This window comes from Centropristis striata, chromosome 1 (assembly GCF_030273125.1).
Source record: "Centropristis striata isolate RG_2023a ecotype Rhode Island chromosome 1, C.striata_1.0, whole genome shotgun sequence".
NCBI lineage: Eukaryota > Metazoa > Chordata > Actinopteri > Perciformes > Serranidae > Centropristis > Centropristis striata.
The window spans coordinates 26,944,181-26,958,276 of record NC_081517.1 but is presented as its reverse complement, the minus strand read 5'-3'; the positions used below and the strand labels follow the sequence as shown (position 1 = coordinate 26,958,276).

The following is a 14,096-nucleotide window of genomic DNA, read 5'->3' as shown; positions in this document are numbered from 1 at the left end:
AACTCAATTTTTAGAATTTGTCTTTGACCCAGAAAAGGCTATCTTATGAAACGTATTTCTTGATCTCTGCCCGACAATCAGATTGGTTCATTTATGAAAATGTTTTGGGACAGCTGAGAAGTTTTAGAGAGAAACCAATTTTAGAGAGAAGCTTTTCCTATTTTATCAAAGATACTAAATGTTGATAAACCTTTTTCTCCTGTTATTTTACCTGTTAATCACATGTCAACTCCAATGAACATAGTTACATATATGAAAATTGGTAACTGGCCTGACTGCTGCAAAAAAAGATGTTATATACATAATACAGATGCACATACAGATAAATATGTGAAACAGTCACATTTACAATACTAATCTTCATAAATATGATGTATATACTGCCTGTATCCAAAGAATTAAAAATGTTTTTGAAAATGCATACACAAAGAAAGGAACTTCAGCAGTAGTGAAACTGACACACAAATGTAATAACAAACAGACTGTCATAACAGTTCATCAATGCGTCAACAGTCAAATGTAGGATTTTAAACAGACAAGGCAAAAAAAATTGCATTTTTTGTATGCCACTGGCCTGCAAGATGAAATCTTTGCATCACCAGCCCTGCCCAATTTGAGATGTGTACCATGGTGTCACTCAATGGCAATATTTCTCATATGAAGCAGTTATGCAGTTAATTACAATACAGTTGTGAGGTGTGGTTCCATATTATGTGACTATGTAGGCGACACTATATTTATATGCTGCACCTAGTACATATACTGTTTACTGTCAGTCAAATGGGGTTGTTGGGATTTGACCAATAACTTCTCTTAAGCAAGATATGGTAACACTTTATTTTGCAGGTGTCTACATAAGAGTGACATGAGCGTGTCTTAAACATGACATGAGATGTGTCATAAACATTAATGACAATTTAAAGTAACATTAATGCTCATGATACTTGACATGTCATGCTTCTGACAGGCTTGTGTGACTCTTATGTAGACACCTTCAAAATAAAGTGTTACCATATCTTGCTTAAGTCACAAAGGCATGTTCAAAAAATTGGCTAAGTCATTTATTTCTCTTAAGTTACAACGTTTACACACAGTGTTATTACTATGCCAATAGCCATCCTTTGTTACATCCTTTTTGAGTGAAATGATCAATAAATGTCATGTGTTACACTTTGGGTGAAGTTTTTTGTGTTTCCTGCAAAACTTGAAAAAATGAATTAGGCGATTATTTTAACAGGGTGACGATATTTTCCTCTGCACTGTACTTATATGGACTGCACTCCTCTACAAGGGCATTACGGACACTAAGGAAATTAAAGGAAGACATTGATTTTACAATCTGATTATTTAAATGTAGTCATTATGAGAGTTTAAATGCATTTATTCGTAAAGAAAAAAAAGCTTTTATTTGTAAAGGATATCCGGCTCTTATGTTGAACTACAACGCGGAAGTCCTCTGACATCCCGGATGTGCAGCACATGAACTGCTCCGATCGGCGTCTCCTGCCACAGATACGGCTTTCCCTTCGACCAGCTTCATAATTACTTTCACTGGTTGTTTTGCGTTTGCTTTTTTACGGAAAAATGCCTTTAAAGTTCGAGCTGTGTCCCGGCAGGATGATCGGAGGAAACCACCCGTGTTTTATCATAGCTGAAATCGGGCAAAACCACCAGGGAGACATTGAAATCGCCAAGAAGATGATCAAAATGGCAAAGGTAATAACATGCACACCTGTCGCTTTTTGTTTGTGAAAACCTTTTTCTTCTTTAGTTGTTATCTTTGACAGCTGAGACACACACACTCACAGAAACTAACACACTCATAACTCTAATATAAAAAGGTGCCAATTTAATATCTTACTCGCCATATCCTCCTCGTCTAATTCATTACTTTGAATATATTATAAACGTATCAAGTGCGTGTCTATCTACCTTAATATTTGAAATAATAGTTACGATTATAATGTGCTAATGTGCTATCATCTATATTAATGTGGCACCGAAGGATTTTTGTAAAAAGACATAGCCATAGAGTGGAATGTTAAATTGCCAGATTTGTGAATGGAGTTTGGTTTGTCTGATCAAGGCTGACACTTAGTGGCCTTACTGGGCAACTGTATCTTTACTGTTTCTTCAGTTATACTACCCCATAGACATAAAGAAGCAGCAATGTGTGAGAAAATAAGACTTTATGTGCACATGTTAAAAATATAAAACACAAATTTTCAGATAAAAAACTCATGCATAGAAACATGCATTTTGGTACCACTTTCATAATCAGTTATTTAGTTGTGTTGAGTTTATACTCTTTTGTTTATTTTCAGAGGCATTTCCTTTCCTTTCCTTTCCTTTCCTTTCCTTTCCTGCTTCTTTTAAACCCCCATTAAATGTATTAATGCATCATTAATGTTTATTGTAAATGTTATTCCCCATATACAATCATGGAAAAAAGTATTAGACCACCCTTGTTTTCTCCTTGCTTTCTTGTTCATTTTAATGCCTGGTACAACTACATTTATTTGGACAAATATAGTAACAACAGCAAAAAGAAAATAGCTCATAAGAGTTTAATTTAAGAGCTGATATCTAGCCATTTTCCATGGTTTTCTTGATAATGATTTTGGGTTTTATCTCTTATGAGCTATTTTTGTTGTTATCATTATATTTGTCCAGACACATGTACCTTAAATTGTACTAGGCATTAATATTATGAAGAAATTGAAGGAAAAAAAAATTTTCTCCATGACTATGTTAATGTATATGTTCAATCAAATTTTTGCATGTTCAGCCAACAAATTAATTTACAAGCAGGGCTGCACATATCCTTTATTTTTGTTGTTGTTGTTGTTGTTGTTTTCTAGTCATAGAGGCAATGTCAGCCTTGGTTGTTACTCTGTTACATTTTTGGATGTTATAGGAGTCTGTAGGACCAATTGAATAAATCTTTTTTCTCACACCCTCACTCACGTCCACCTTCACAGGACTGTGGTGCTGATTGTGCCAAATTCCAGAAGAGTGAATTAGAGTATAAATTCAACAAGAAAGCCTTGGAGCGCCCGTACACCTCTCGTAACTCCTGGGGAAAAACTTACGGTGAACACAAGCGCCATCTGGAGTTCAGCCATGAGCAGTACAGGGAGCTGCAGAAATATGCTGAGGAGGTTGGGATCTTCTTCACCGCCTCCGGGATGGATGAGGTGAGAAACAGAGGTTTTAATTAGGCTTTATGACGTTTTTTTCTCATCAGGTTTAAGTTCTAACCCTAAGTTTTGCTGTCTTTAGATGGCGGTGGAGTTTCTCCATGAGCTCAATGTGCCTTTCTTTAAAGTTGGCTCAGGAGACACCAACAACTTCCCCTACCTGGAGAAGACAGCCAAGAAAGGTGAGAACCGGCTGAGAAAAAGTGTGACATTCAGTCCTCTGATGTAGTTTATTTTGAAAAAACAGGTGTTAAAGCAATTTGTGCATTTATTACTATTAAAAATAATTATTCAGCAAAAACAATAAGAGATCATCAGAACAGGAAAAAATGTCTTGTTTCAGTAAAAAAAATGTCAAAAAAAAAAGAAATTAGACTTGAATCTCTTGAATTCTTTAAGAGTAAACTTACATGTTGTCTTCTTCTCTGTGTCAGGACGTCCCATGATTGTGTCCAGTGGGATGCAGAGCATGGAGACGATGCGTCGGGTCTACAAAACAGTAAAGGAGCACAACCCAAACTTTGCCATCCTGCAGTGCACCAGCGCCTACCCTCTGGAAGCAGAAGATGTCAACCTCAGAGTGATAACGGTGAGAAGAATAGAATTGAAGGATAGTGTTACAAAAGTATTACTTTAATATCATGAGATTGGTAAAAACATAACAAAAGTATTCCTTCAATAATTTGGTGGAGCTAGAAAATAAAACAAATTTTAAAGGGAAACAGAATCATTGATACCTGTTACCTTTAATTCTTGAAGAAAACTTTATTTTTCTCGCATGCCTCTATGATGAACAAAGTATCCCAAAACTGAGTAACTCCTTGATGAATTGAAGTAAATGGAGGCTGCATTTAAAAACAGCAAAACTATCAAATCATCAACAAACTCCTACCAGTCAGCATACAACGCAGCATAATCCAAGTTTTCTTATTTCAGTGTCTAATACCATGTCTATATTCAACTTGCGAGTAATTAATATACAAATGGTCATTTTGGATGTGAAGTATTACTTGAAATAATAATTTGACATTTGGGAGCAGGTGGATTGTCTTACTGTTGGGCCGAGCGTGGCCAACTGTTTCCCCTGGGCTCAAGTCTTTATGCTGAGCTAAGCTAATCGACAGCTGGTTTTAGCTTCATATTTAACTGAATGACAGTGGTAACAATCTTCTCAGCAAAAGATTTATGACTTACACTTGTCAACCACAGGAATACCAGAAGGAATTTCCAGATATTCCCATCGGGTATTCCGGCCACGAGTCTGGGATCAGTATTTCAGTTGGCGCTGTAGCTCTGGGGGCAAAGATTGTTGAGCGCCACGTAACCTTGGACAAGACCTGGAAAGGAAGCGACCACGAAGCCTCGCTGTTGCCCGAAGAGCTAACTGAGCTGGTTCGTTCCATCCGGCTGGTGGAGAGGGCGCTCGGGAGCGGCGTCAAGCAGATGTTGCCTTGTGAGAAGCCCTGCCATGATAAGGTGAGACATCCACGCTCAGAGTAAATGCAAGTCAAATACTGTTTTAACCCTCCTGTAGTCCTGGGGTCCTTTTTGACCCCAAATCATTTTCATCATACCATTAATATAGGTTAACTTTCATAGAATAGATTTATTTTAACTTTTTTTGCTGTCTTTTTTTCCACTATTACTATTGAAAAAACATTTTAGGTTTTATTACTTTTTTTCTCTTGAAATGAGGCCTAATTTTGTATATTTTATTAAAATTGAAAGGAAAAAAAATTGAAAAAAATATGAAAATGAAATATCAATTTGTTGGTCATGAGTTGTCTTAAAAGGTAAAAATAAAAGTTGTCAATATTTTTTTTCTACATGTCCTAAAACCAGTCTTGTGTCATGGGGTCCTTTTTGACCCCTGAGAAGCATGGGTGGATAGTCGACGGGAGGACTACACAAGGGTTAAATGTAGTAAAGTGGTGCTTGTTTTGGAAGATAAACTGTGAGCGATTTCGTTTCTCCTCTCCCAGCTGGGTAAAACAGTGGTGGCTCAGGTTAAGATCCCCAGAGGGACTGTCCTGACTCAGGACATGTTGACAGTGAAGGTGGCCGAGCCCATGGGCGTCGCGGCCGAGGACATCTTCCAGCTGGTCGGTAAGACCATGATGGAGGACGTAGAGGAGGACGAGAGCATCTCGCCAGACGCGGTGTCTGATTACTGCAAGAAGAAGAAGTGCTGAGTGGGCTTGAATGGGTTAAAAAAAAAAAAAAAGGCACTTAATTTGAGAGGAAAAGTAATCGATCCTCTGGGGATAAATCAAAAGGAGTATGTGTGATGGAAATTTGCTGCTGAGATTTCTACAGGGCACAAGGGAGGTCTGCACACTGTTCAGCCCCAAAGAAATAATTGTTCAAACAGATTTGTCCTTTGCTCAAATACACTCTTTGCCAAAGCATTTTTTATTTTTTAAAAGCCTTAGCATAATACACTAACGTTCATGGCAAACAGGCTCTATGGTATAACCAGCATTATTGTCCAAAAGGCTCTGTTGTAGTTTCAGCTCTGTGTTCCTGTTACTGTTAACTAAACATAATTTGCACCACAGTTTAAGCCCACACTTTAGAGATCAAATGAATATTGATCATATGAAGCTGCTACTAGTCATCTCATCACACAACAGTGAGATCACAGAGCCCATTTGCCAAACGGTCATTGTATTCTCCTTGTACCTGCTTATTAACTGAAGTTTGTGACATCTTGTGAGTACTTTCCAAAACTAAAAGAGGAAATGTTCAACACATTGGGGATGCAGCCTAATGTTGTCTCTCACAGTTAACCATGTTTTGGACATGAACTTAAGCCTCTCCGTCCTTTTTCTGGCACCAACAATGTCCACTAAATACAATTGCAAGATGATTGCTAACATACAGTTTACATGTCAATCTGTTCAGATTCTGTTAAGCTCTGTGATGTTGTGAAAAGATGAAGCCTCCAAATAAAATGCTGCCCGAAGTTAATGTTTACTTTGTCTCTTTGTATGTCACATTTGTGGTGTACTTTTACTGTCTGTGGAGGACAGAAGCTGCCAAAAATAAAAAATAAAAATGCATAAATGTTGATAAATACAATAATATTCCATTACATTTTGATAAAATGTGACAATATTTTTAAAGTTGCTTCTACTGTTTATTTACCTATAGATTACCCTATTTATCTACTTTTCTATTTATTTTTTTTATTTTTTATTGTATTTTTAAAGTCATGTTTTTTATTTTTGCATTATTTTGTATTTATTTCAAATGTATTTTTGAATTTTATTTATGTAGTTGATCTATGCACCTATGAATAGTTGACCTCGTGACACACTTTAAATGACAGCCCCCTCATTTGCCTTATGAAGAAGAACTGCATAAAGATATGTAATAAGAAAATAATACATAATTAAATAATTTTGTGGGGAAAGGTACATTAATAATATAATAAAAAATGAATTAAAAAAAAATACATGCAAAAATAGATAAACTTAAAAAAATCTATATAAATAAAAGGAAAAAATGTAATCGGAAAGCAAATCCATCCATCCATTCTCTTCCGCTTATCCGGGGCGGGGTCGCAGGGCTAGCAGGCTAAGCAGGGCATTCCAGGCGCCCCTCTCCCCAGCCACAACGTCCAGCTCCTCCTGGGGGACCCCGAGGCGTTCCCAGGCCAAGCGAAAGATATAATCCCTCCAATCTGAGAAGTGTGATTACGCGGTAATTGGAACACACCCTCCGGTCCCCCTTTTTGGAAATGGGAACCACCACCCCGGTCTGCCATTCCACTGGCACTGTCCCAGACCTCCACGCGACACTGAAGAGGCGTGCCAACCATGACAGCCCAACAGTATCCTTCAGCATCTCAGGGTGAATCTCATCCAACCCTGGCGCCTTGCCGCCGGGCAGCTTTTTAACTACCTCGGCGACTTCTGCCAGGGATACTGGTGAGTCTTCCCCTGAGTCTTCAGACTCTGCCTCCTCTGTGGAGGACGTTTTGGCTGGATTAAGGAGTTCCTCAAAGTGTTCTTTCCACCATCTGAGGACATCCCCAGGTCGGGTCAGCAGGTCTCCTCCCCCACTGAACACAGCTTGGGCCAAGCCTTGCTTTCCCTTTCTGGCTCGCCCGACGGTTTTCCAGAACCTCTTTGAGGCCGACCGAAAGTCCTCCTCCATGGCCTCCCCGAATTCCTCCCATACCCGAGTTTTTGCTTCAGCGACTTCTTCAGCTTGACGGCCTCCCTCACAGCCTCACGGCCACAGCTCCTACCAGCCGCGTCAACAATTGAGGCTTTGAACATGGCCCATTCGGACTCCATGCCGGAAAGCAAACGAATAGGGTAATTAGTACAAGGGTAAATAAAACAAGCAAATTGAATAATATAAATAATAATTTATGTCATATTTATGATTTAATTAAATCCTACAGTTATTTTTTAATCATTTTTATTTTAGCAGCTTCCCTTCTTAGTTGCCATAGTAGGTTTGTTATTTAGAGTTGTGCAAAAGGTCTTAAATGTCACACACACTTTAATATTTTGTGTGTCCATTGCCTTGGTTAGAACATATTGTTTGGGATCTAAGATGTAGATAAATCTGCATTGAAAATATTCAATATATTTAAGGGAGTAAGGAAAAAGTCCTTTAGTCCTGCTTAAAATAATGGTTTCATACCTTAAGGGTGCATCTGATACCAATCCAAACCCTTTGGTTCTCGTCTTGCAGGGTTTATATTTGATAAATGAAGAGTGTTTTTTGGTCAATGAAACTGAAATAGTTAGAATAAATATTGAATCATACAAACCCAGACAATTTTACAAGTACAGTTCTATACATTTCAAAGCCTTCAAAACTCTAAGATCTTTTAAATCACATGTTCCCCAATAAAAGAACAACATCTTTAATCTGATTATGTAGACCAGAGTTGAGTGAGTCTCCAGCTGATTTGGTGTAAACACCATCTGCAGATGAAGGAACACTTTTATTATTGCAGCTGTTAATGTTACGTGGATAATGTTTAAACTGTTTTACAAGAATACACAGAGCACTGAGTTTGATACAACTATGTATCATTATGTATTAATCTAAATTTGTAAGTAGGTTATATTATAATAGGCCAATAAGCAGTATATAAAATAAGTTCCACATTTACCAGCTGCAACATTTGAATGCATTAATACTTTAAATCTTATAATATATGGGTTTGAAATAGGCCATTCTACATTTCAGTACTTTTAATGTTGGTACTTCACAAATATTATGATGCTTATACTTTTGTACTTTAACTTAAGTAAGATTTTTATAGCAGGACTTTTATTTGTTACTATTTTACACTGTGGTGTTGTTATTTTTACTCGAGTAATAATACTACTTATTTCACCAGTGCTTACCATGACTCATAAAATTAATTAGTTAGAATGTAAGGGTAATTAAACATTTAGTGAGTTAATATTTCTCAGACATCAGATCCATTAAAGCAATTTTACATTTTAATGTGTTGTTGAAAGAAATGCTAAAATTTTCTTGCCAGTTTTTGGATTACAAATAGAAGTGATGTTGGACTTTTTATTTTATTTTTATTTAACCTTTATTTAACCAGGTCGGTCCCACTGAGACACAAAGACTCTTTTTCAGGGGAAGCCTGGCCAAGACAGCAGCAGGGTTAAAAGTTACAACAATAAGACAGACAGTGCATCATGACAAGAACAGACAATAAAACATGGACGTACAGTAAAATACAAGCAAGCCAGACAACACAGTAAGATAGGCATGGACAGCACAAGATCATGACATCATAAAAAACAAGTGCAAAGGCGATACGAGTCTGCTTCCAGATCTCTCAAGAGTTTTTTAAAGGATGTGAGCGTAATAAGGTCCTGCAGATTGAGACTGCTCTGGAGCAGATTCCAGGATGAGGGAGCCCGATACATAAAAGCCTGTTTACCGAGTACAGTGCGGCCTTTGGGAACAGTCAACCGGTATGTATCATTGGAACGAAGACTGTAGGTACTATGGGTCCTGTTAATGTAGTCACACAGGTATGTGGGGAGTAAACCTAGAATGGCCTTATAAATGAAACAATGCCAGTGAGTTAACCTGCGAGCGGCTAAGGACGGCCACTCAACCCGGGCATATAAGGAGCAGTGATGTGTGAGAGCTTTGCAGCCTGTAACAAACCTCAAAGCACCATGGTACACAGTATCAAGGGATTGAAGACAATATACAGGGGCATGCATATACAACAGATCACCATAGTCAACCACAGGGAGAAAGGTAGCAGAAACTAGTTTTTTCCTTGCAGCAAAGGAGAAACATGACTTGTTCCTGAAGAAAAAAGCCCAGCTTAATTTTCAGTTTGACTTGAACCACGAAGTGGAGCTGTTGGAAAGCTGGCTTCAGTTAGCCACTTTCTTAACTCACCTTTGAGTGTTTAAGTGGAGACAAGAACATGAAATCCAGGTGAAAGCTTGTGAGTCCATCCAGTAAGTGTTGAGGAGAACTGTCATTGACACCAAGGTTATAATAGTTTTGGATCTTTTATTCGTCTTAGTTTTAATTTTGTTGTGAATTTTTGTTTCCAAATTCAGTTAGTTTTACTTACGTTTTTAGAGTGATTTTGCTAGTTTTATTTTAGTTTTTATTAGTTTTAGTGTTAGTTTTAGGTTTTTTTGTAACAGGCTATGTGTTGGGTGCAAGATTCAAAGAGGTTTGATAAAATTTTCCTTTATTTCCTTTGGGTTATCCATCTTAGCCCCAATAAGGTTATTAACTCTTAAAGTTCCGGGTGTTTTGAATTTTGGTTCGTGTGTAGATATCCCAGTCTCAATAAACATATTTACCAATGTGTTTCTGCATGTTTACTAACAGAATCCTCTTTCTAATAGGAACTGGATTACGTATGAAAAAGTTTATAAAGATAAAAACGAAAGACATTTTCACTATAATTTTAGTTAGTTTTAGTTAGTTTTGTAACAACACAATACAGTTTCAGCTAGTAATCGTTTTTTTAAAAACTTTGTTAGTTTTCTTTAACTATAATAACCTTGCTCAACACTCTGAACAATGCCTATTTAGAGTTGGTGAGAGTGGGAGCTGCAGATGTAGTTAAATTAATGATGTCTCAAGTCTTGTGACGAGATAACATTGCTTGTAGGTGAGATTTTGAACATTTTACAGATTATGTGCTTGTGCTTGACGCAAAATAATCAACAGTGTTGTAAATGAGGCCCCAGGCCTACTCTTAAGTTGTTGGTCACACTTGTCTAAGTATTTAATTTTCAGTCTTTAAATTCAGTCCTTTAAAATATGACTTATTGCGCTTAATGCTGCAATAATCAACTTCAATTGACTATTCAATAATTTATAGTGGATCAAATGATTAGGGGTGTAAGAAAATATCCACACACTTAAGCGAAATCATGTTTTGTGACACTATTGATTACCCACACCTGCCCAGAACCAAACAGCTGATGAAGTGAGCAGTTAGGACATAGTAGAATGATTAGCTGTTAGCTTAAAAGTGTCTTTAGGAGTTGGTGGAGACCAAAACAGTGCCAAAAAAGGTGAGCAAAACCTGGGTCCAAGAGGTGGCCAGGTGTCCAAATTAAATTTTCTCCATCTGCTTGATGTGTGAACTGATGCTAACATGCTCAACATTGCTTTAAGGGGGAATTATATGAATGTTATTTCCATGACATAGGGAAAATCAATATTTGTGAACAATTGCTACATTCTCAAAGGCAGAAGCTCAAAGTTGTGATGTCGTAAGATGTAAATCTGGAGCTGTTCATAGACAATTATTTAGTTTTGTATACCCAAATGAGCTTTATTCAGTTAAAGTGTTCTCAGTTCTAGAAAATGTACTTGTATACTCAGAACATTCACTATTACTCATAAATTTTCTCCCAATTCATTGTCTGTGAAGCAGGTCCAGACTCTTTACTCAATGACATCACAAATTTTAGATATTTTCATGGTTATTTCGAAAGAAAATTAGTTTGTGTTATATTTTTTTGCACCTTCTCAGACCATATGAGTATCATTTGCATTTGAAAATGGGCGTAGTTCCACTTTAAGCTTAGGGTTGATTTTTAACAGCTTGTTAACATGCTGCCTCACAGTGGCAAAACATATCAATTCAATATATCATTAACCCTGCTTTAAGACTTCCCGAGTGAAAAAACTTGTTCCTATAAATCACAGCTTTTGCACATCCATATCTCAATGAGTGAGAGCAAAGAAACACCATCTATTTTCTCTCACATTTTCCTTTGGATGTTACCTAAAAAAAGAAATTGGCATGCCTCATTTCATGTTTTATGGTTTCTTGTTCAGGGATTGGTTTCTGGAAAACAAATATCTACATTAACTTTATCAAGGTCTGTTAATGAAAGATCTCAAGAGCTTTATTACAAAAATACTTGTATGACTGCCATATAGACATGACACAAAGTAGTACATTTCTTTTCTGCTCTTTGTGTGTGTTTGTCTTTGGGTGTGTACCTTCATGACACCTCATCACGAACAGGAGGAAGGATTCATCACACTCATAAAGGAAGGCACACCCTCATCTGACTCTGACGTACCTTACGTAGGGTGACCATATTTTGATTTCCAAAAAAGAGGACAATCGGCATGGCCTCGAGACACAAATTCAGACAGGCTTCTCGGAGGTTGATGAACATACTTTATTATGCTTCAATGGTGCAAAATTAACTTCTGTAATAAAATAAAATGAAATCTGTAAAAACTTGTAACAAAATAATAGCTCTCGTAGACTCTTTTCAAATAAATGAATAAATAATGTTGTTCAGAGGGTCACACACACACACACACACATCAATATCTGTAAATGCATCATATCTCATTCTAAATAAATGGATCAGAAAGAGTGATCAAAGAGTGTGAGAGTGTTATTGGACCAGCCAGATTACCAGCATCATACATCTGTTCTAACAGGACAAACTGTGGAGGTGTACAGCCAAATTCATCATTTCAATTGACAAGGGTTTACATGTAGGTGATTAGTAACCAACACCTCTTTTATATGGTCCTTCGAGCCGGATGTACAGTATCCACAGTATATGATGGCATTCCCTGGTAATACTCGTCCTCGCCGTGATGTTCGCCCACCTCGTTACCTCGACGATTTCCTGGTGCAGCTTCCAAGACGACACCTACCTCATTCAAACACACTCTATGATCACTCCACCGAGGGAGATAGCCAGTATCATCCTCCATCTACATTCACACCTCATGGACAGACATCTCAGAGCCGTGCATCAGAAGCGGTCCTGTCAGCCCTGAGAGACATGAGAGAGGACAATAACCAGCTCAGGCAAGAGATGCAGACACTCTTCAGTGCTCTCAAACCACAACCATCAGCTGCATCTCAGCCATTCACTTCCCGTTATGATGGTTTTCATCAAAGGCAGCCCCAGTTTGAGGACATCGGTGCTTCCTTCACGAGGGCCCCTGCTCCAGACTATGTCTCAAGTCCACTGTTACATGCCAGACAGCCGTCTGCTAGATCAGAGAATGACATACAGGATTTGCCGTGGCCAGATTCATCTCCACAGTATCCACTTCAAGCTGGTGAGCCATTTCCTCCGCCGCCACCGCCAGTGTCATACCTCCCTCCTGACAGCTCTGCACCTCAGGACTCATTCATGCAGACGTCACATCATCAGTATCATCAACCTCCATATGTTACTGAGCTGAATCATCATTTCAAGGACATGAACATAAACTATGATCATGCTTCTCGAGCACCTTCAGTGCTCACACCAGACTATGCTGAGCCATACACTCTTCCTCGTGGCCAATCATCTCGCTTCCATCACTCATCAGGTGACCCACCGCAATGGCCACTTGCAGACTCAAGAGAAAGGAGAAGCTACAATCAACCACGCCCTCCAGCTCATCAGGAGATGACCTATCGCGGCCCAAAGCCTCACATCCCACACTTCACGGATGACGACCCCCGTCAGTTTGCTCGCTTGAAGATAGCGCTTGACAACATCCTACCTGATGATGCTACTGAGCGTTTTAAATACCAGATCCTTGTCGACCATCTAAAGCTGGAAGACGCACTCCTCATTGCTGACTCCTACAGCAATAGTCGGTGTCCCTACAGCAACACTATGGCTTCACTGACAGAGCTGTATGGCCAGCCTCACAAAATAGCCTTACAGCGTATCACTGAGGTCCTGGCTGAGCCTGCAGTCAAGAGTGGTGATGGAAGAGGATTCCGGCTGTTTGCATTAAAAGTGAGAGCATTAGTAGGAATGCTGGATCAACTGGGGAAAGAAGGGAGAACAGAGCTGGAGTGTGGATCACATATCTCACGCCTTCTGTCCAAGCTACCACATGACCTCAGAGCACAATTCAAGCGCTTCATCAATCCAATTCGCACCCCCATCCCGACTTTGCTTGATTTTTCTGAATGGTTGGAATATGAGGTTCGCATTCAAGATGATGATGTACCGTCACATCCCTCTCGACCATCCAAAGATTCGCAACGTGACCACCAGAGAGGTCTCAAAGTCAGACAGAAGTCTGCAGCTCATTCCACCACAGTGCTGCTTGGATGTGACCCACCAGCCAAAGAATCAGAACCCTCTTCACAATCAAGGTCCCAGATCAATCAACCAGAAAAGCCCAAGAAGTATTGCCCCTTCTGTGATAATATCCAGCATTACTTCAATCAGTGCTCAGAATTCAAGAAATTCACAAAAGAGCAGAAAGTAGCTTGGATCAAGGCTAATAAACGGTGCTGGAGATGTGGAAGAGAGCATCAAGCAGCACAGTGCTATCTCAAAGCTAAATGCCAGCAATGCAACCAAGTTCATTTGGAAGTACTACATGATGTTAATTCATCAGCACCTGTCAGACCAGAGAGGTCAGCCCCAG

The 14,096-nt window shown here is 38.7% G+C and overlaps 1 protein-coding gene across 1 annotated transcript; it reads left to right on the top strand.

Moving 5' to 3' along the window:
• The first annotated feature begins 1,428 nt into the window (after positions 1-1,428).
• On the top strand, positions 1,429-6,165 carry LOC131978796 (sialic acid synthase-like). The gene is made up of 6 exons (XM_059342606.1): positions 1,429-1,716; positions 2,982-3,197; positions 3,283-3,382; positions 3,635-3,789; positions 4,410-4,676; positions 5,183-6,165. Exons 1-6 carry the CDS (start codon positions 1,585-1,587, stop codon positions 5,390-5,392), a joined length of 1,080 nt encoding a protein of 359 aa, XP_059198589.1. The 5' UTR covers positions 1,429-1,584; the 3' UTR covers positions 5,393-6,165.
• The last annotated feature ends 7,931 nt before the right edge of the window (positions 6,166-14,096 follow it).

Excerpts from the sequence above, each read along its gene's own strand:
- LOC131978796 (XM_059342606.1), top strand. The coding sequence starts at position 1,585 with ATGCCTTTAAAGTTCGAGCTGTGTCCCGGCAGGATGATCGGAGGAAAC. Across the intron at positions 3,383-3,634 it reads GGAGAAGACAGCCAAGAAAG|GACGTCCCATGATTGTGTCC; the intron begins GTGAGAACCGGC and ends TCTCTGTGTCAG. Across the intron at positions 4,677-5,182 it reads AGAAGCCCTGCCATGATAAG|CTGGGTAAAACAGTGGTGGC; the intron begins GTGAGACATCCA and ends CTCCTCTCCCAG.